The sequence below is a fragment of the Heterodontus francisci genome, chromosome 38, assembly GCF_036365525.1.
Source record: "Heterodontus francisci isolate sHetFra1 chromosome 38, sHetFra1.hap1, whole genome shotgun sequence".
Lineage (NCBI taxonomy): Eukaryota > Metazoa > Chordata > Chondrichthyes > Heterodontiformes > Heterodontidae > Heterodontus > Heterodontus francisci.
Window position 1 is genome coordinate 44232436 of NC_090408.1, and position 21211 is coordinate 44253646.

The window sequence follows — 21211 nt, forward strand, 5'->3', positions numbered from 1 at the left end:
TTGATGACACCTTCCATCACGTTGCTGATGATTGAGAGTAGACTGATGGGGCGGTAATTGGCCGGGTTGGACTTGTCCTACTTTGTGTGTACAGGACATACCTGGGCAATTTTCCACATTGCCAGTTAGATGCCAGTGTTGTAGCTGTACTGGAACCGTTTGGCTAGGGATGCAGCAAGTTCAGGAGCACAGGTCTTCAGTACTATTGCCGGAATATTGTCAGGGCCCATAGCTTTTGCAGTATCCGGTGCCTTCAGTCGTTTCTTGATATCACGTGGAGTGAATCGAATTGGCTGAAGTCTGGCATCTGTAATGCTGGGGACTTCAGGAGGAGGCCGAGATGGATCATCAACTCAGCACTTCTGGCTGAAGATTGTTGCAAATGCTTCAGCCTTATCTTTCGCACTGATGTGCTGGGCTCCCCCATCATTGAGGATGGGGATATTTGTGGAGCCACCTCCTCCAGTTAGTTGTTTAATTGTCCACCACCATTCACAGCTGGATGTGGCAGGACTGCAGAGCTTAGATCTGATCTGTTGGTTATGGGATCGCTTAGCTCTGTCTATTGCATGCTGCTTATGCAGTTTGGCATGCAAGTAGTCCTGGGTTGTAGCTTCACCAGGTTGACACCTCATTTTGAGGTATGCCTGGTGCTGCTCCTGGCATGCCCTCCTGTACTCTTCATTGAACCAGGGTTGGTCTCCTGGCTTGATGATAATGGTAGAGTGGGGGATATGCCGGGCCATGAGGTTACAGATTGTGGTTGAGCACAATTCTGCTGCTGCTGATGGCCCACAGCGCCTCATGGATGCCCAGTTTTGCATTGCTGGATCTGTTCGAAATCTATCCCATTTAGCACAGTGATAGTGCCACACAACACGATGAACAGTATCCTCAATGTGAAGGCGGGACTTCGTCTGCACAAGGACTGTGCGGTGGTCATTCCTATCAATACTGTCATGGACAGAAGCATCTGCGGCAGGCAGATTGGTGAGAACAAGGTCAAGTATGTTTTTCCCTCGTGTTGGTTCTCTCACCAGCTGCCGCAGACCCAGTCTAGCAGCTATGTCCTTTAGAACTCGGCCAGCTCGGTCAGTAGTGGTGCTACCTAGCCACTCTTGGTGATGGACATTGAAGTCCCCCACCCAGAGTACGTTTCGTGCCCTTGCCACCCTCAGTGCTTCCTCCAAATGGTGTTCAACATGGAGGAGTACTGAAGCATCAGCTGAGGGAGGGCGGTAGGTGGTAATCAGTTGGAGGTTACCTTGCCCATGTTTGACCTGATGCCATGAGACTTCATGGGGTCCAGAGTCGATGTTGAGGACTCCCAGAGCAAACTGCCTCCCTACTGTAGACCACTGTCCCCGCCACCTCTGCTGGGTCTGTCCTGGTGGGACAGGACATACCCAGGGATAGTGATTGCAGTGTCACGGACATTGTCTGTAAGGTATGATTCTGTGAGTATGACTATGTCAGGCTGTTGCTTGACTCGTCTGTGGGACAGCTCTCCCAACTTTGGCACAAGCCCCCAGATGTTAGTGAGGACTTTGCAGGGTCGACAGGGCTGGGTTTGCATTTGTCGTTTCTGGTGCCTAGGTCGATGCTGGGTGGTCCGTCCAGTTTCATTCCTTTCTATTGACTTAGTAGTGGTTAGGTACAACTGAGTGGCTTGCTAGGCCATTTGAGGGGATGTAAGAGTTAACCACATTGCTGTGGGTCTGGAGTCACATGTAGGCCAGACCAGGTAAGGACAGCAGATTTCCTTCCCTCAAGGACCTGATTGTTTTTAGTTAATTTTCTCCTTACGCCGGGACCCAAATCCCTCAACAAAAAGCTAGAGGAGCTGTGGGAACACTGGGAAGCTCTCCCAGGTTTAACCATGAGGGAGAATTGGATGTTGTTGATAGCGAACTGATTGCCAGAATCCAGCCCCTTACTCAGTGAGGTGGAAGAATCAGAATCTAAAAGCCTTCTGAGAGACCCTGAGTAATGATGTCTCTATTATCGTGCACAACTCTGTCATATAATTCTTACAGATTAAATGAACTGTAAAACTGTAAAAGACAAGTCAATCAATAACACTCATTTTAGTCTCTGGAAAATACAAAAGCACCTTCACCTCTGTATAAAAATATTTTTTTTCTGCACAAATGTCTGGGTCAGTTGAATACTAATGCTTTCTGAGCACTACAGGACTCCCTTGCGTGCAGTTTATCCCTTCAAGTGGCTGTGTTAAATCAGTACTCAATTGTACAGTAATTGGCATCTAAAGATTGGCAATAGCTTCCTGCCAATTTAAAAGGGGACTGTGCCTTGGCAAGTGTTAAGCAGGCAGCTCATACATTGAAAGGACATTGAGTGACAAAATTACTGATTGTTTAACTGCTGTTAATATACTCGTGATGTTTAAACACTGTTTTAATCATTTGCCAAGGTTAAACAAAGCCACACAGAAATCCTCTTCATAGCGGTTATTTAAAATTTGGTAGACTTTAGTTCTTACATTACTTATTTCTCCAATATCCTCTCTTCTCCGTAATGGGATCCTGTTCCACAACCACTGACATCCCAGGTCAAGTGTGAGAATAGGTCATGAATGTCCTCAAACTTCAACCCAATCTTGGCCTTATCCCACATCTCCCTGCATGCGAGGCCAGAAACAGTCGCTCAGTAACCATCGGATACATCAACCCTGACTGACCCACCTTTCCCCTCTCCTGGGCTATTATTGCATGTGACTGAGAGCAGCTAACTCAACACAGACCAGGGATCAAACTGAGGCTTGTCTGTTGCAGTTGTTCTTGTCCCAGACTGGGAATGAAGTTTCCATTGGGGAAAAATGCCAGTACTTTTAGCAGCATATCTGAGTAATTGTCTTTATTAAATCAACACAACAGCCCTTGATAGAGTGTCCTATAGAGCCAAACTAAGAATCTGATTAAACAGCAGCTTCCTTTTTAGTTAAACTTTTAGATTCCCACACAGGATTACTCAGGTAGTCCTGTTCCGGTCCTGTTGCTACAGTTCTTTACACAGTGTCTTCCTGGTCTCAGTTCAGTTAAATGTAGGTTCCAGATACAGACACCAGGAGGACAATCAGCCAGCGAGACAGTGATCCAATCATCTTCTCAGGCCACTGACAGAGCCTGAGATTAGGCCATTGAAACACCTGCATTTCTGACAAGGACAGTTTTAAAGAGGAGCCTTGCCATTCTCCCTTTTGTCCTTCCCCCTCCCCAATATTTACCTCCTTTCCGGTGATGATGTGCCATAGCACAGCCTGCGTGTGAGCGACAGTTGAACTCAGCTGTGATGCCCCCATTGGTTGATTAGCGCCACCTAAGTTCACATATGAAGGATGACCACTTGGTTAAGAGCTGAGTGATATCTGAAGGGATTTGCAAAAACCAGAGAAAACTGGAGAGGAGGGGGAAAGGAAAGGGTTGTTTTAATAGCAGGGCTTCTGATGCTGAATAGTCCCAGAAAGGATGCAAATTCTGTTCATGAAATCATCATGAATGAGAGTTAACAGCTGGGCTGCATATTTATAAACTCTGACTGGTACTAATGAACTGTTTTATACGTCAATCCCACCTCTTCCTCTACATTTCTCTCAGTTGATTACACACGGGCTGAATCAGAGGAAGTGGCTTAAAAGCAGCTCAGTGTTAACCCATTCCTGCTCCCAGCAATGCCTGAGATCAGGGCCACAGCCAAAGACTACAATAGCCATCAAATTACAGCTCGAGTCAGTCGTGTTGTGTTCACTTTCACTCCTTGTCGTTTGCACAGTATCAAGAAAAGTTAATTTTGCATAGAATGATAAGCACAGGCCATTCAGTCCATCATGCCTATGCTAGCTCTTTGTAAGGACTGCCCAATTAGTTCCACTCCCTGACTCTATCCCGTTAGTCCTGCAAATGTCCTTTTCAAGTATTTATCCAATTCCCTTCTGAAAGTTACTATTGAATCTATTTCCGCCTCCCTTCAGGCAGCACATTCCAGATCACAGCAACTTGCGGGGTAAAAAAAACTTCTCATCTCCCCTCTGGTTCTTTTGCTAATGATCTTAAATCTGTGTCCTGTGGTCATCGACCCTCCGGCCTCTAGAAATAGTTCCCCATTATTTACTCTAACAAAACCTTCCTGATTTTGAACACTGCTATCAAATCTGCCCTTAACCTTCTCTGCTTCAAGAACATGCATTTTGTGCTGATCAAAATAATCAGTTAGTGTTTGAAGTTATAACACTTTTCCCATCAATGCCAGGCAATGACCATCGTGCCCCCCAATGGTCAGTGGCACCAGTGTCTCCAAGCACCCTCTCCCCCATCCTGAGGGGTCACCATTGACCAGCAGCTGAAGTGGACCAGCCATATTAACAGCATGGCTATGAGTGCAGGTCAGAGACTGGGTATTCTGCAGTGAGTGGCTCATCTCCAGACTCCTCAAATCCTCTTCACCTAGAAGGCTCAGGCCAGGAATGTGCTGGATAGTTGGTCACAATAACACTGAAAAAGCTCAACACCATCCAGGACTCAGCACTCCCTCCTGAACCAGTTTTACATTTCCCACATCAACCTCTGAGATGGTCAGCTTTTTACCACATTAGGAGCAGTTTGTCTTGTGGACCTGTGCTCACTAGGAATTGGACTGAAACTGTCCAACTCACTCCACATAGGTAGGGTTTAAATTGCACTGCTAGCTTCCAGCATTTTGTGGTTTTATTTCAGATTTGCAGGATCTGAGGAATTCTGCTTTTTCCTTTACAATTCATTCTTAACACTAATTGAATGCTTCCTCCAGTCCCCACACTTTCATCCCTGATCCCTCTAATGATTCTTGACTCTATCCATCCTATGCTATCTTTCGCTCATCCTTTCTGTATTTTAGATTTCTTAGATTCCTTTTTAACCATTATCTTGTTACCTGGTTCTATCTGTGTCTAGTCCTCTCCGTCAAGATGCTTACAGCCTGACCTCACCCACTCTGGGGGTTTGCACAATAAAGATCCTGCCCTAATATAAAATAAAAACAAGAAATGCTGGAACCACTCAGCAGGTCTGGCAGCCTCTGTGGAAAGAGAAGCAGAGTTAACGTTTCGGGTCAGTGACCCTTCTTCGGAACTGCCCTGTTTGTTTTCAATCCTGATGTTTTGCTGTAAGGGATTTGTGAAGCTGTAGTTTGTTGATTCCTTCCTCTAATTCAGATGGATTATCTGTACTGGGATGTTAAAGCAGCTCTCTCAGCCTGCTGTGGAATATAACACACCACCTTTAGCAAAGTGCCTGGTCTATTTCGTGTCCATTCCCTCAAAGGAACCTTGGAGAAACTAAACTAAAAAGTGTGTGTGCAGAGATTAAAATATTTTCTGCAGTCAGTTTAGCTCAGTTGCTGGCAATCTCACCTCCAAATCAGTTCAAACCCCTTTACAGACACGAGCTTATGATGTGGTCAGTACGGAGGGAGTGCGGCACCGCTGGAGTGCGACACCACCGGAGGGGGTGGTTCTGAGGGAGTGCTGCACTGTCAGAGGGTCAGTACTGAGGGAGTGCTGCACTGTTGGAGGGGGCGGTTCTGAGGGAGTGCTGCATTCAGAAGCACTATCCTTTGGACCCATCTCCCTGCTCAGGTGGGTGTTAAAGATCCCACGGCATTTCATGGAAGAGGAAAAGGAGTTCTCCCAGTATCTTGACCAATATTCATCCCTTAACCAATGCTGTCAAAATAATTTCATTGCTGTTTGTGGGATCTTGCTGTGTGACATTAGCAGCCTCATTTCCTACATTACAACAGTGACTACACTTCAAAAGCATTCCATTAGATGGAAGGTGCTTTGGGACACCCTGAGGCTGTGAAATGCGCGATGCAAATACAAGACTTCACTCGATCAGATAATCTTTACAGAAGCTGGGGAGAATGCCAGGAAATTACAATATCAGAACTAGTAGACCATACAGCTCCCCCCCACCCCCAACCAAACCTGCTCCGCCATTTCATAAAATAATGGTGATACTTGAATTCAACTCCACTTTCCCAAGCAATCCCCGTATCTCAATTCCCTTAGTGTCCAAAAATCTATTGGTTTCAGCCTTGAATATACTCAACGACTGACCATCCACAACCTTCTGGAGTCAAGGATTCCAAAGATTCACAATTCTCAGTGAAGAAATTTTTCCTCAACTCGAAATGCCCATCCGTTGAGATTACGCTCTCTCATTCTAGACTCTCCAGCCTCTCAGCATCTACCCTCAGAATCTTAAACATTTCAATGAGATCACCTCTCATTTTTCTAAACTGCAGAGAGTATAGGCCCATTCTCCTCATAGGACAACCCTCTCATCCCAGGAATTAATCTAGTGAACCTTTGTTGTACCCCCTCTAAGTCAAGTACATCCTTAGTTACGTAAGGAGACCAAAACTACACACAGTACTCAGGGTGTGGTCTTACCAAAGCCCTGTATAATCACAGCAAGATTTCCTTACTCTTCTACTCAAACCCCCTTGCAATAAAGTCGAACATACAATTTGCCTTCCTAATTACTTGCTGTACCTGCATGTTAACTTTGTATGTTGTGTACAATGACACCCCTCTCAACACTAAAATTTAATAGTTTCAGGCTCTGAAAACAGATGGTATCACTTAGCACTAATTACTGATTTATCTCAACTCTTTCTAACCTTGGCACTATTGAACTGAGTGGACCTCATGTTATCCTGAAGCCAGTTTTGTTATCAACATTTGACTGATTCTGAACTTTTACAACTGTGTACATTAAATAGAATCAGACTTTAGATGCAGACTCAGGATGTTTATTTGTATTATGTTCATATTTCAAAGATTGAAGTGTATAAAAATAGACATAAACCTGGAAATTAGCTCAATAGGGAATACTCAGTGTAAACTTCATCTTTCAGTGTCTCTGTCAGGTCTCGGAGGGTCAGTGCACCAGCTGCATGGACTGAGGCATTCAGCCAGCACAGGGCGAGTATACGCCCCAGACTGTGCTGGTAGCTGCTCTCAGTCATGGATGTAGCTGGGGCATAATTGGGAATCAGTAGCCAAGCTTTCCACAGCTGGTCATTATCCTGGCTGGAAATGCAGACAGGTGGAGATCAGTAGGGTTTGTGTCTCACAGTGATACCTACCGCCTGGTCAAACTGCCTGAACCGATATCTTAAAATGGAGACTTTTAAGATGTATCAGTGTCACAGCATGATGGGATGGTCTGGTAACCCTGAAGGAACAGTGAGGTTAATTAATAATTGTTAAAAGTCCACAATTATTAGCACAGAGTTCCAGTGATGGTGAGTGACTGCTGCCCTGTGAACCCATCGCAGTCTCGTGACATTTCTAACTAAGTGACACTAACTGTGACATTTCAGTGGATTACAGAGCTATGTTTCCAGGTAACAGACAAAGAAAATGTAAACACAAACTGAACTTAAAGATAATTTAAAAAAAGACACTTAAAAAGAAACAAACTTTCAGCTCCTGTTACTGGGAGTTTCACAATAACAGCCTTCAATCACACACTGCTTTGAGCAAATATCAACATGGTCAGTCCATCCAACTAGAAATTATCCTGGATTTAAACACCAGCTTCAAAGCAACAGGCGAGGCCAGAGGGAGAGATCCTGGACTATAAGAGCTCCAGGATTCCAATGTCCCAACAGTTGAAATCTACCATATTGCTGCCCATTAGACAGTGAGAATGCTGAACACTTGCTCCATTTTAAACTGTCTGCTAATATTCAGGTGGGACGCAAAGAGTTGCCTTATCATCCTGAGTGCATCCCATCGAGATTTCCATTCTCTCAACAGAGATCAATTTCAGTGAGTCATTCTGTATATTCGCACTCGCTGACCCACTCCTGCCAATCACAGCCCCCTACACAGACAGCAGAGCTCAGCATTGCAAACACACACCACACACTGCTAAAATCAACCGTGCTCCAAACAACTGAACATCAAAACTGTCTACAACAGGTAGAAACTGTCTCAAAATAAATTAGACACCCTCGCATCACCTACAAGTAAGGAAACTGTAATTGCAGGGAGGGAGCTAGAAGCCATGGTTTGAAGTGGTAACAGACGTCTCATTATATCAGGGTGACGATGGATTTAGAGACAAGACTTCACACACAGGTCACCCCCTCACTCCATGGAACCTATGGAGAATGTGCAGAGGCTCCTGGTGCAGTTTGCTCCTGGAAACTTTTGTAATTTGTAACAACTGAATATCCAGAAATCAGATCACCACAGCAGAGTTCCAAACTATTTAAGCATTTCTGTCAAACACCAAAGCAAACTAATATTAAACTTTCAACACAAGTAACACAAGACAAAGTTGAATTGAAGAGGGGTTTTCGCCACCGGAGGCTTTGAAATAACTAGGAATCTTCCTCTCACCTCACAGAGTTATCTCCATATTGCATTTAGAGAAATATAAGAATCAAGAACAATTAATTCTTGCACACATTTGATTCTCTTTGCCTGTGTTTCTCCTCATACTGTGCCATATAACTGGATTACGAGCTGTCTGAAGTGCACAGGGAGCTGGCAGTCTTTTTTTGGAATAACTAGCCCCAGTGGAGATCGACTCAGGAAGAATGCAGCAATTTTGTTTAATTGCAGCATCCTACCCGAGGAGATCTCCACTGATTTTTATTCAAAATTGGGTTCAGTCGAGCCAATTCCACAGCACTGAGGTCTTAAACACACCAAGAGAAAGTAAAATGGATTTTGAAGTTAATTCTTGTCGACATTTGATTCTCTTTGCCTCGAGTTGTCTTCGGACCATTCTCCAAACAAGCAACTTGCTGCTCAGCCTCTCCCAGTGTTTCCCCGCAGACAGGGCATCAGCAGATCCCTCTCACTTTAACTCTGGGAGCAAGAGGGGGTCTAGCCTGTGATCAGTGTCTCCCTGTCAATGGCACTGCACGTTCCAACACCATTCCATGACAGCACATTTTCAAATATATAAGGATTAGTTAACTGAGAGCCACAATCCACAAGTTCCCTTGACAGCACTAGGTGAGATTCACCCTCTGCTGCCACATGCTGATTATAACCCACCTAAACCACCAACCTAACTAATGGCAAGAAGACTGATGACGAGAAGCCCCTCTTTAAAATTAGAATCCGTTTCCCTGTCTGACGTTAATTACAGTGGTGTTTCACACAGCTGAGTCATCCAATCATGGCTCAGAATCAGTAGCGGTGGTGGTTGGACTGCCAGTGTGAATTAGAGCCTTGACTATATGACCCGTACGGCCCCTGGAGCTGAACTGGAGACTGATTGTAGCCACGAGCTCTCCCATGCCACTGGCGGTTATTTGACCAGTTGCGATTGTTATCCCGTCCTCTGTATGGTCGGCAGTCTTGCGACCTAAAAATAAAATGACAAAAATCTTAAACTGATGTTGAATCTGACTTTACTGACTTGGAGGTTTACACCACGGAATTAGTTAAAGCTGTGACTGTAAATGAAGAGCATTTCTAAATGCTGTACTTGCTGCTGTTTTAACTTTTCCAAACATACATTAGAATCACTACCTCCCAAGTTGCATGCTCACATTTTTCTCACCTTATGAACTATCTCCTTACTCATGACCAGATTTAGCAGCACCTCTTTCTTCAGGTACATGAATAGGCTGTTTGAGGATGGAAAGCCTGCACACATTTCAGGAATTTTTTTTCATTCACTCCCTCCCCATCCCAATCACAATGAGGCTGATAAAAATCTCTGGGAACAATAACTCTGTTATTCCTTTTCATCTCTCTGATCTGCCTCAAGATTTCCTCTTCCATTTCCCTCCCGGGGTCTGTAGTGTGTCTCCACAAATGAAACAATCCCTTGTTCATCTCTAACCATATTGTTACTGTCTGAACCTTTTTTGTATCCAAGTCCATCACTTCACTAGCTATTTCCTCCGTCACCAATATTGCCACACAATCTCCTTCTTTCTTACCTATTCTGCACCTTCTATAAAATATTTTAATCTGAGATATTTGGCCTGCCCATTTTGATGAGATGTTTGTGCTGTTAAATCTGTATCTTCCTCTGAAATAATAGTTTCTAACTCCCCAACTATTTCCCACACTCCAGTTCTGTAATAGTAATAATTTTGCTTTGTTGATTTCTGGTATAAAGTCTGGCAAGGGTGTGCAGCTGCTGTTTACATACCTGCGGTTACCACCAGCTTGGACCCTCCAATCCTCGACAATCGGTGGCGGATCAGCCGGACACTTCACCATCTCCTGATACTCCTCATCGGCTGCTGTGAACCGATGAGCAAACATTTCCTGGTAGTTTGGAGCAGTTTCTGCTTCGCTGGACATTCTGGGCAATGAGAGACCAGATAAACTTTACAAGAGAGACAGATTCCATCAGCTTTAACACAAGACCTAGCTCACGTGAAGGCTGTGGATGAAGGGTTCCTCTCATGTAACACTCAGCCACAAAAACCAGAAGGTCCCAACTTCTGCATTCAATCATATCTCAGGCAGCTGGGAGCATGGCAATTAGTTCCAGAACTAGTGGGTTGGGGGTAACCAGGAAGGGCCCCAGACCTGATCCTGGGCCAGTGACTGCCATGAAAAGTCACACAGATGTCCCCTGGCTGGTGAGTCTAGAACTAGGGGACACAGTCTCAGTATAAGGGCAGGCCATTTAAGACAGAGATGAGGAGGAATTTCTTTATTCAGAGGGTGGTGAATCTTTGGAATTCTCTACCCCAGAGGCCTGTGGAAGCTCAATCATTGAGCATGTTCAAGACAGGAATCGATAGATATCCGGATACTAATGCTTCAAGGAATATGGGGATAGCACGGGAAAGTGGAGTTGAAGTAGATGATCAGCTATGATCTAATTGAATAGCGGAGCAGGCTTGACGGGCTGAATGGCCTACTCCTGCTATGTTTCTAGATCTGAAACTCTATCTCTGTTTTCCTCTCCTGCCTGAGCTGAGTATTTACAGCATTCACAGTATCTTGCTTTTGTAATAAACATACATCGCAACCTCAAAGGCGGAGGGTTGGCATTGTGGGAGGAACAGAATAACTGGGCTGAATGGCCTTCACATTCAAATAAAACTGGACAGACCATAAAACAACAGTTTACCAACAGACACGGCTCAAATGGGAGAATTCGCATTCATGAATCTGAAGTTCACTCCCGCAAATCCCACTCCAGACACTTGTGTATGAAATCTAGACTGTGCAGGGGGGAGGGGGAGAGGACCCGGTAACGGGGGGGGGGGGGGGGGAGAGGACCCGGTAACAGGGGGGGGGGGGGGGGGAGAGGACCCGGTAACAGGGGGGGGGGGGGGGGGAGAGGACCCGGTAACGGGGGGGGGGGGGGGGGAGGGGGAGAGGACCCGGTAACGGGGGGGGGGAGGGGGAGAGGACCCGGTAACCGGGGGGGGGGAGGGGGAGAGGACCCGGTAACGGGGGGGGGGGGGGGAGGGGGAGAGGACCCGGTAACGGGGGGAGGGGGAGAGGACCCGGTAACGGGGGGGGGGGGGGGGGAGGGGGAGAGGACCCAGTAACGGGGGGGGGGGAGGGGGAGAGGACCCGGTAACGGGGGGGGGGGGGAGGGGGAGAGGACCCGGTAACGGGGGGGGGGGGGGAGGGGGAGAGGACCCGGTAACGGGGGGGGGGGGGGAGGGGGAGAGGACCCGGTAACGGGGGGGGGGGGGGAGGGGGAGAGGACCCGGTAACGGGGGGGGGGGGGGGGAGGGGGAGGGGGAGAGGACCCGGTAACGGGGGGGGGGGGAGGGGGAGAGGACCCGGTAACGGGGGGGGGGGGGGGAGGGGGAGAGGACCCGGTAACCGGGGGGGGGGGGGGGGTGACTCACCTCCTCTTCGGGCGGCCAATATACAACTTCTTCCGGGTGCAGCAGCTAACATCGTCCCTGGGCACTTCCGGTCCCTCAAGAATTCCGGCGGAAATAACCGTTCCGGTTAAAAAAGGAACAATATTAAAGCCGTGCTCCCATTGGTTGGAAAATAAAAACACAACATGAAGCGAGGGAGAGGAATCCGCAAAACACTCAGTACTGACCCTCCGACAGTGCAGCACTCCCTCAGTACTGACCCTCCGACAGTGCGGCACTCCCTCAGTACTGACCCTCTGACAGTGCAGCACTCCCTCAGTACTGACCCTCCGACAGTGCGGCACTCCCTCAGTACTGACCCTCCGACAGTGCGGCACTCCCTCAGTACTGACCCTCTGACAGTGCAGCACTCCCTCAGTACTGACCCTCCGACAGTGCGGCACTCCCTCAGTACTGACCCTCCGACAGTGCAGCACTCCCTCAGTACTGACCCTCCGACAGTGCGGCACTCCCTCAGTACTGACCCTCCGACAGTGCGGCACTCCCTCAGTACTGACCCTCTGACAGTGCAGCACTCCCTCAGTACTGACCCTCCGACAGTGCGGCACTCCCTCAGTACTGACCCTCCGACAGTGCAGCACTCCGTCAGTACTGACCCTCCGACACTGCAGCACTCCCTCAGTACTGACCCTCTGACAGTGCAGCACTCCCTCATTACTGACCCTCCGACAGTGCAGCACTCCCTCAGTACTGACCCTCTGACAGTGCAGCACTCCCTCACTACCGTCCCTCCGACAGTGCAGCACTCCGTCAGCACTGACCCTCCGACAGTGCAGCACTCCGTCAGTACTGACCCTCTGACAGTGCAGCACTCCCTCAGTACTGACCCTCTGACAGTGCAGCACTCCCTCAGTACTGACCCTCCGACAGTGCAGCACTCCCTCAGTACTGACCCTCCGACAGTGCGGCACTCCCTCAGTACTGACCCTCCGACAGTGCGGCACTCCCTCAGTACTGACCCTCTGACAGTGCAGCACTCCCTCAGTACTGACCCTCCGACAGTGCGGCACTCCCTCAGTACTGACCCTCCGACAGTGCGGCACTCCCTCAGTACTGACCCTCTGACAGTGCAGCACTCAGTCAGTACTGACCCTCCGACACTGCAGCACTCCCTCAGTACTGACCCTCTGACAGTGCAGCACTCCCTCATTACTGACCCTCCGACAGTGCAGCACTCCCTCAGTACTGACCCTCTGACAGTGCAGCACTCCCTCACTACCGTCCCTCCGACAGTGCAGCATTCCGTCAGCACTGACCCTCCGACAGTGCAGCACTCCGTCAGTACTGACCCTCTGACAGTGCAGCACTCCCTCAGTACTGACCCTCTGACAGTGCAGCACTCCCTCAGTACTGACCCTCCGACAGTGCAGCACTCCCTCAGTACTGACCCTCTGACAGTGCAGCACTCCCTCAGTACTGACCCTCGGACAGTGCAGCACTCCCTCAGTACTGACCCTCGGACAGTGCAGCACTCCCTCAGTACTGACCCTCCGACAGTGCAGCACTCCCTCAGTACTGACCCTCGGACAGTGCAGCACTCCCTCAGTACTGACCCTCCGACAGTGCAGCACTCCCTCAGTACTGACCCTCGGACAGTGCAGCACTCCCTCAGTACTGACCCTCCGACAGTGCAGCACTCCCTCAGTGCTGACCCTCGGACAGTGCAGCACTCCCTCAGTACTGACCCTCCGACAGTGCAGCACTCCCTCAGTGCTGACCCTCCGACAGTGCAGCACTCCCTCAGTGCTGACCCTCGGACAGTGCAGCACTCCCTCAGTACTGACCCTCCGACAGTGCAGCACTCCCTCAGTGCTGACCCTCCGACAGTGCAGCACTCCCTCAATACTGACCCTTCGACAGTGCAGCACTCCCTCAGCACTGACCCTCCGACAGTGCAGCACTCCCTCAGTACTGACCCTCCGACAGTGCAGCACTCCCTCAGTACTGACCCTCCGACAGTGCGGCACTCCCTCAGTACTGACCCTCCGACAGTGCGGCACTCCCTCAGTACTGACCCTCTGACAGTGCAGCACTCCCTCAGTACTGACCCTCTGACAGTGCAGCACTCCCTCAGTACTGACCCTCCGACAGTGCGGCACTCCCTCAGTACTGACCCTCCGACAGTGCGGCACTCCCTCAGTACTGACCCTCTGACAGTGCAGCACTCCCTCAGTACTGACCCTCCGACAGTGCGGCACTCCCTCAGTACTGACCCTCCGACAGTGCAGCACTCCCTCAGTACTGACCCTCCGACAGTGCGGCACTCCCTCAGTACTGACCCTCCGACAGTGCGGCACTCCCTCAGTACTGACCCTCTGACAGTGCAGCACTCCCTCAGTACTGACCCTCCGACAGTGCGGCACTCCCTCAGTACTGACCCTCCGACAGTGCGGCACTCCCTCAGTACTGACCCTCTGACAGTGCAGCACTCCGTCAGTACTGACCCTCCGACACTGCAGCACTCCCTCAGTACTGACCCTCTGACAGTGCAGCACTCCCTCATTACTGACCCTCCGACAGTGCAGCACTCCCTCAGTACTGACCCTCTGACAGTGCAGCACTCCCTCACTACCGTCCCTCCGACAGTGCAGCACTCCGTCAGCACTGACCCTCCGACAGTGCAGCACTCCGTCAGTACTGACCCTCTGACAGTGCAGCACTCCCTCAGTACTGACCCTCTGACAGTGCAGCACTCCCTCAGTACTGACCCTCCGACAGTGCAGCACTCCCTCAGTACTGACCCTCCGACAGTGCGGCACTCCCTCAGTACTGACCCTCCGACAGTGCGGCACTCCCTCAGTACTGACCCTCTGACAGTGCAGCACTCCCTCAGTACTGACCCTCCGACAGTGCGGCACTCCCTCAGTACTGACCCTCCGACAGTGCGGCACTCCCTCAGTACTGACCCTCTGACAGTGCAGCACTCAGTCAGTACTGACCCTCCGACACTGCAGCACTCCCTCAGTACTGACCCTCTGACAGTGCAGCACTCCCTCATTACTGACCCTCCGACAGTGCAGCACTCCCTCAGTACTGACCCTCTGACAGTGCAGCACTCCCTCACTACCGTCCCTCCGACAGTGCAGCATTCCGTCAGCACTGACCCTCCGACAGTGCAGCACTCCGTCAGTACTGACCCTCTGACAGTGCAGCACTCCCTCAGTACTGACCCTCTGACAGTGCAGCACTCCCTCAGTACTGACCCTCCGACAGTGCAGCACTCCCTCAGTACTGACCCTCTGACAGTGCAGCACTCCCTCAGTACTGACCCTCGGACAGTGCAGCACTCCCTCAGTACTGACCCTCGGACAGTGCAGCACTCCCTCAGTACTGACCCTCCGACAGTGCAGCACTCCCTCAGTACTGACCCTCGGACAGTGCAGCACTCCCTCAGTACTGACCCTCCGACAGTGCAGCACTCCCTCAGTACTGACCCTCGGACAGTGCAGCACTCCCTCAGTACTGACCCTCCGACAGTGCAGCACTCCCTCAGTGCTGACCCTCGGACAGTGCAGCACTCCCTCAGTACTGACCCTCCGACAGTGCAGCACTCCCTCAGTGCTGACCCTCCGACAGTGCAGCACTCCCTCAGTGCTGACCCTCGGACAGTGCAGCACTCCCTCAGTACTGACCCTCCGACAGTGCAGCACTCCCTCAGTGCTGACCCTCCAACAGTGCAGCACTCCCTCAATACTGACCCTTCGACAGTGCAGCACTCCCTCAGCACTGACCCTCCGACAGTGCAGCACTCCCTCAGTACTGACCCTCCGACAGTGCAGCACTCCCTCAGTACTGACCCTCCGACAGTGCAGCACTCCCTCAGTACTGACCCTCCGACAGTGCAGCACTCCCTCAGTACTGACCCTCCGACAGTGCAGCACTCCCTCAGTACTGACCCTCCGACAGTGCGGCACTCCCTCAGTACTGACCCTCCGACAGTGCGGCACTCCCTCAGTACTGACCCTCTGACAGTGCAGCACTCCCTCAGTACTGACCCTCCGACAGTGCGGCACTCCCTCAGTACTGACCCTCCGACAGTGCAGCACTCCCTCAGTACTGACCCTCCGACAGTGCGGCACTCCCTCAGTACTGACCCTCTGACAGTGCAGCACTCCCTCAGGACTGACCCTCGGACAGTGCAGCACTCCCTCAGTACTGACCCTCGGACAGTGCAGCACTCCCTCAGTACTGACCCTCCGACAGTGCAGCACTCCCTCAGTACTGACCCTCCGACAGTGCAGCACTCCCTCAGTGCTGACCCTCCGACAGTGCAGCACTCCCTCAGTACTGACCCTCGGACAGTGCAGCACTCCCTCAGTACTGACCCTCCGACAGTGCAGCACTCCCTCAGTGCTGACCATCCGACAGTGCAGCACTCCCTCAGTGCTGACCCTCCGACAGTGCAGCACTCCCTCAGTACTGACCCTCGGACAGTGCAGCACTCCCTCAGTACTGACCCTCCGACAGTGCAGCACTCCCTCAGTGCTGACCCTCCGACAGTGCAGCACTCCCTCAATACTGACCCTTCGACAGTGCAGCACTCCCTCAGCACTGACCCTCCGACAGTGCAGCACTCCCTCAGTACTGACCCTCCGACAGTGCAGCACTCCCTCAGTACTGACCCTCCGACAGTGCAGCACTCCCTCAGTACTGACCCTCCGACAGTGCAGCACTCCCTCAGTACTGACCCTCCGACAGTGCAGCACTCCCTCAGTACTGACCCTCCGACAGTGCGGCACTCCCTCAGTACTGACCCTCCGACAGTGCGGCACTCCCTCAGTACTGACCCTCTGACAGTGCAGCACTCCCTCTGTACTGACCCTCCGACAGTGCGGCACTCCCTCAGTACTGACCCTCCGACAGTGCAGCACTCCCTCAGTACTGACCCTCCGACAGTGCGGCACTCCCTCAGTACTGACCCTCCGACAGTGCGGCACTCCCTCAGTACTGACCCTCTGACAGTGCAGCACTCCCTCAGTACTGACCCTCCGACAGTGCGGCACTCCCTCAGTACTGACCCTCCGACAGTGCGGCACTCCCTCAGTACTGACCCTCTGACAGTGCAGCACTCCGTCAGTACTGACCCTCCGACACTGCAGCACTCCCTCAGTACTGACCCTCTGACAGTGCAGCACTCCCTCATTACTGACCCTCCGACAGTGCAGCACTCCCTCAGTACTGACCCTCTGACAGTGCAGCACTCCCTCACTACCGTCCCTCCGACAGTGCAGCACTCCGTCAGCACTGACCCTCCGACAGTGCAGCACTCCGTCAGTACTGACCCTCTGACAGTGCAGCACTCCCTCAGTACTGACCCTCTGACAGTGCAGCACTCCCTCAGTACTGACCCTCCGACAGTGCAGCACTCCCTCAGTACTGACCCTCCGACAGTGCGGCACTCCCTCAGTACTGACCCTCCGACAGTGCGGCACTCCCTCAGTACTGACCCTCTGACAGTGCAGCACTCCCTCAGTACTGACCCTCCGACAGTGCGGCACTCCCTCAGTACTGACCGTCCGACAGTGCGGCACTCCCTCAGTACTGACCCTCTGACAGTGCAGCACTCAGTCAGTACTGACCCTCCGACACTGCAGCACTCCCTCAGTACTGACCCTCTGACAGTGCAGCACTCCCTCATTACTGACCCTCCGACAGTGCAGCACTCCCTCAGTACTGACCCTCTGACAGTGCAGCACTCCCTCACTACCGTCCCTCCGACAGTGCAGCACTCCGTCAGCACTGACCCTCCGACAGTGCAGCACTCCGTCAGTACTGACCCTCTGACAGTGCAGCACTCCCTCAGTACTGACCCTCTGACAGTGCAGCACTCCCTCAGTACTGACCCTCCGACAGTGCAGCACTCCCTCAGTACTGACCCTCTGACAGTGCAGCACTCCCTCAGTACTGACCCTCGGACAGTGCAGCACTCCCTCAGTACTGACCCTCGGACAGTGCAGCACTCCCTCAGTACTGACCCTCCGACAGTGCAGCACTCCCTCAGTACTGACCCTCGGACAGTGCAGCACTCCCTCAGTACTGACCCTCCGACAGTGCAGCACTCCCTCAGTACTGACCCTCGGACAGTGCAGCACTCCCTCAGTACTGACCCTCCGACAGTGCAGCACTCCCTCAGTGCTGACCCTCGGACAGTGCAGCACTCCCTCAGTACTGACCCTCCGACAGTGCAGCACTCCCTCAGTGCTGACCCTCCGACAGTGCAGCACTCCCTCAGTGCTGACCCTCGGACAGTGCAGCACTCCCTCAGTACTGACCCTCCGACAGTGCAGCACTCCCTCAGTGCTGACCCTCCGACAGTGCAGCACTCCCTCAATACTGACCCTTCGACAGTGCAGCACTCCCTCAGCACTGACCCTCCGACAGTGCAGCACTCCCTCAGTACTGACCCTCCGACAGTGCAGCACTCTCTCAGTACTGACCCGCCGACAGTGCAGCACTCCCTCAGTACTGACCCTCCGACAGTGCAGCACTCCCTCAGTACTGACCCTCCGACAGTGCAGCACTCCCTCAGTACTGACCCTCCGACAGTGCGGCACTCCCTCAGTACTGACCCTCCGACAGTGCGGCACTCCCTCAGTACTGACCCTCTGACAGTGCAGCACTCCCTCAGTACTGACCCTCCGACAGTGCGGCACTCCCTCAGTACTGACCCTCCGACAGTGCAGCACTCCCTCAGTACTGACCCTCCGACAGTGCGGCACTCCCTCAGTACTGACCCTCCGACAGTGCGGCACTCCCTCAGTACTGACCCTCTGACAGTGCAGCACTCCCTCAGTACTGACCCTCCGACAGTGCGGCACTCCCTCAGTACTGACCCTCCGACAGTGCGGCACTCCCTCAGTACTGACCCTCTGACAGTGCAGCACTCCGTCAGTACTGACCCTCCGACACTGCAGCACTCCCTCAGTACTGACCCTCTGACAGTGCAGCACTCCCTCATTACTGACCCTCCGACAGTGCAGCACTCCCTCAGTACTGACCCTCTGACAGTGCAGCACTCCCTCACTACCGTCCCTCCGACAGTGCAGCACTCCGTCAGCACTGACCCTCCGACAGTGCAGCACTCCGTCAGTACTGACCCTCTGACAGTGCAGCACTCCCTCAGTACTGACCCTCTGACAGTGCAGCACTCCCTCAGTACTGACCCTCCGACAGTGCAGCACTCCCTCAGTACTGACCCTCCGACAGTGCGGCACTCCCTCAGTACTGACCCTCCGACAGTGCGGCACTCCCTCAGTACTGACCCTCTGACAGTGCAGCACTCCCTCAGTACTGACCCTCCGACAGTGCGGCACTCCCTCAGTACTGACCCTCCGACAGTGCGGCACTCCCTCAGTACTGACCCTCTGACAGTGCAGCACTCAGTCAGTACTGACCCTCCGACACTGCAGCACTCCCTCAGTACTGACCCTCTGACAGTGCAGCACTCCCTCATTACTGACCCTCCGACAGTGCAGCACTCCCTCAGTACTGACCCTCTGACAGTGCAGCACTCCCTCACTACCGTCCCTCCGACAGTGCAGCACTCCGTCAGCACTGACCCTCCGACAGTGCAGCACTCCGTCAGTACTGACCCTCTGACAGTGCAGCACTCCCTCAGTACTGACCCTCTGACAGTGCAGCACTCCCTCAGTACTGACCCTCCGACAGTGCAGCACTCCCTCAGCACTGACCCTCCGACAGTGCAGCACTCCCTCAGTACTGACCCTCTGACAGTGCGGCACTCCCTCAGTACTGACCCTCCGACAGTGCAGCACTCCCTCAGTACTGACCCTCTGACAGTGCAGCACTCCCTCAGCACTGACCCTCCGACAGTGCAGCACTCCCTCAGTACTGACCCTCTGACAGTGCAGCACTCCCTCAGCACTGACCCTCCGACAGTGCAGCACTCCCTCAGTACTGACCCTCTGACAGTGCAGCATTCCCTCAGTACTGACCCTCCGACAGTGCAGCATTCCCTCAGTACTGACCCTCCGACAGTGCAGCACTCCCTCAGCACTGACCCTCCGACAGTGCAGCACTCCCTCAGTACTGACCCTCTGACAGTGCAGCACTCCCTCAGTACTGACCCTCTGACAGTGCAGCACTCCCTCAGCACTGACCCTCCGACAGTGCAGCACTCCCTCAGTACTGACCCTCTGACAGTGCAGCACTCCCTCAGCACTGACCCTCCGACAGTGCAGCACTCCCTCAGTACTGACCCTCTGACAGTGCGGCACTCCCTCAGCACTGACCCTCCGACAGTGCAGCACTCCCTCAGTACTGACCCTCTGACAGTGCGGCACTCCCTCAGCACTGACCCTCCGACAGTGCAGCACTCCCTCAGTACTGACCCTCCGACAGTGCAGCACTCCGTCAGCACTGACCCTCCGACACTGCAGCACTCCCTCAGTACTGACCCTCTGACAGTGCGGCACTCCCTCAGTACTGACCCTCCGACACTGCAGCACTCCCTCAGCACTGACCCTCCGACAGTGCAGCACTCCCTCAGTACTGACCCTCTGACAGTGCAGCACTCCCTCACTACCGTCCCTCCGACAGTGCAGCACTCCGTCAGCACTGACCCTCCGACAGTGCAGCACTCCGTCAGTACTGACCCTCTGACAGTGCAGCACTCCCTCAGTACTGACCCTCTGACAGTGCAGCACTCCCTCAGTACTGACCCTCCGACAGTGCAGCACTCCCTCAGTACTGACCCTCCGACAGTGCAACACTCCCTCAGCACTGACCCTCCGACAGTGCAGCACTCCCTCAGTACTGACCCTCTGACAGTGCGGCACTCCCTCAGTACTGACCCTCCGACAGTGCAGCACTCCCTCAGTACTGACCCTCTGACAGTGCAGCACTCCCTCAGCACTGACCCTCCGACAGTGCAGCACTCCCTCAGTACTGACCCTCTGACAGTGCAGCACTCCCTCAGCACTGACCCTCCGACAGTGCAGCACTCCCTCAGTACTGACCCTCTGACAGTGCGGCACTCCCTCAGTACTGACCCTCCGACACTGCAGCACTCCCTCAGTACTGACCCTCCGACAGTGCAGCACTCCGTCAGCACTGACCCTCCGACACTGCAGCACTCCCTCAGTACTGACCCTCTGACAGTGCGGCACTCCCTCAGTACTGACCCTCCGACACTGCAGCACTCCCTCAGCACTGACCCTCCGACAGTGCAGCACTCCCTCAGTACTGACCCTCTGACAGTGCGGCACTCCCTCAGTACTGACCCTCCGACAGTGCAGCACTCCCTCAGTACTGACCCTCTGACAGTGCAGCAGTCCCTCAGCACTGACCC

General features: G+C 52.7%; 2 protein-coding genes across 4 annotated transcripts in view; one reads left to right on the top strand and one right to left on the bottom strand.

The window, feature by feature from the left end:
- Positions 1 to 21211, top strand: part of homer2 (homer scaffold protein 2) — a 105060-nt gene that overhangs the window by 12224 nt on the left and 71625 nt on the right. The gene's annotated exons all lie outside the window — the stretch shown is intronic.
- Positions 6798 to 11941, bottom strand: LOC137352595 (RNA guanine-N7 methyltransferase activating subunit-like). 2 transcript variants are annotated; one of them, XM_068018290.1, is made up of 3 exons: positions 11863 to 11941; positions 10191 to 10346; positions 6798 to 9392 (listed from the first exon to the last, which is right to left on the bottom strand). In XM_068018290.1, exons 2-3 carry the CDS (start codon positions 10343 to 10345, stop codon positions 9215 to 9217), a joined length of 333 nt encoding a protein of 110 aa, XP_067874391.1. In that variant the 5' UTR covers position 10346; positions 11863 to 11941; the 3' UTR covers positions 6798 to 9214. The 2 variants fall into 2 exon arrangements, with proteins under 2 accessions (XP_067874391.1, XP_067874392.1); XM_068018291.1 differs by lacking the exon at positions 11863 to 11941 and adding an exon at positions 11127 to 11148.

What these genes read in the sequence shown, in the direction of transcription:
- LOC137352595 (XM_068018290.1), bottom strand. Translation starts at nt 10,345, where the DNA reads ATGTCCAGCGAAGCAGAAACTGCTCCAAACTACCAGGAAATGTTTGCT. An exon ending in CAAGCTGGTGGTAACCGCAG is followed by an intron (nt 9,393 to 10,190) that starts GTATGTAAACAG and finishes TTTTATTTTTAG; the next exon opens with GTCGCAAGACTGCCGACCAT.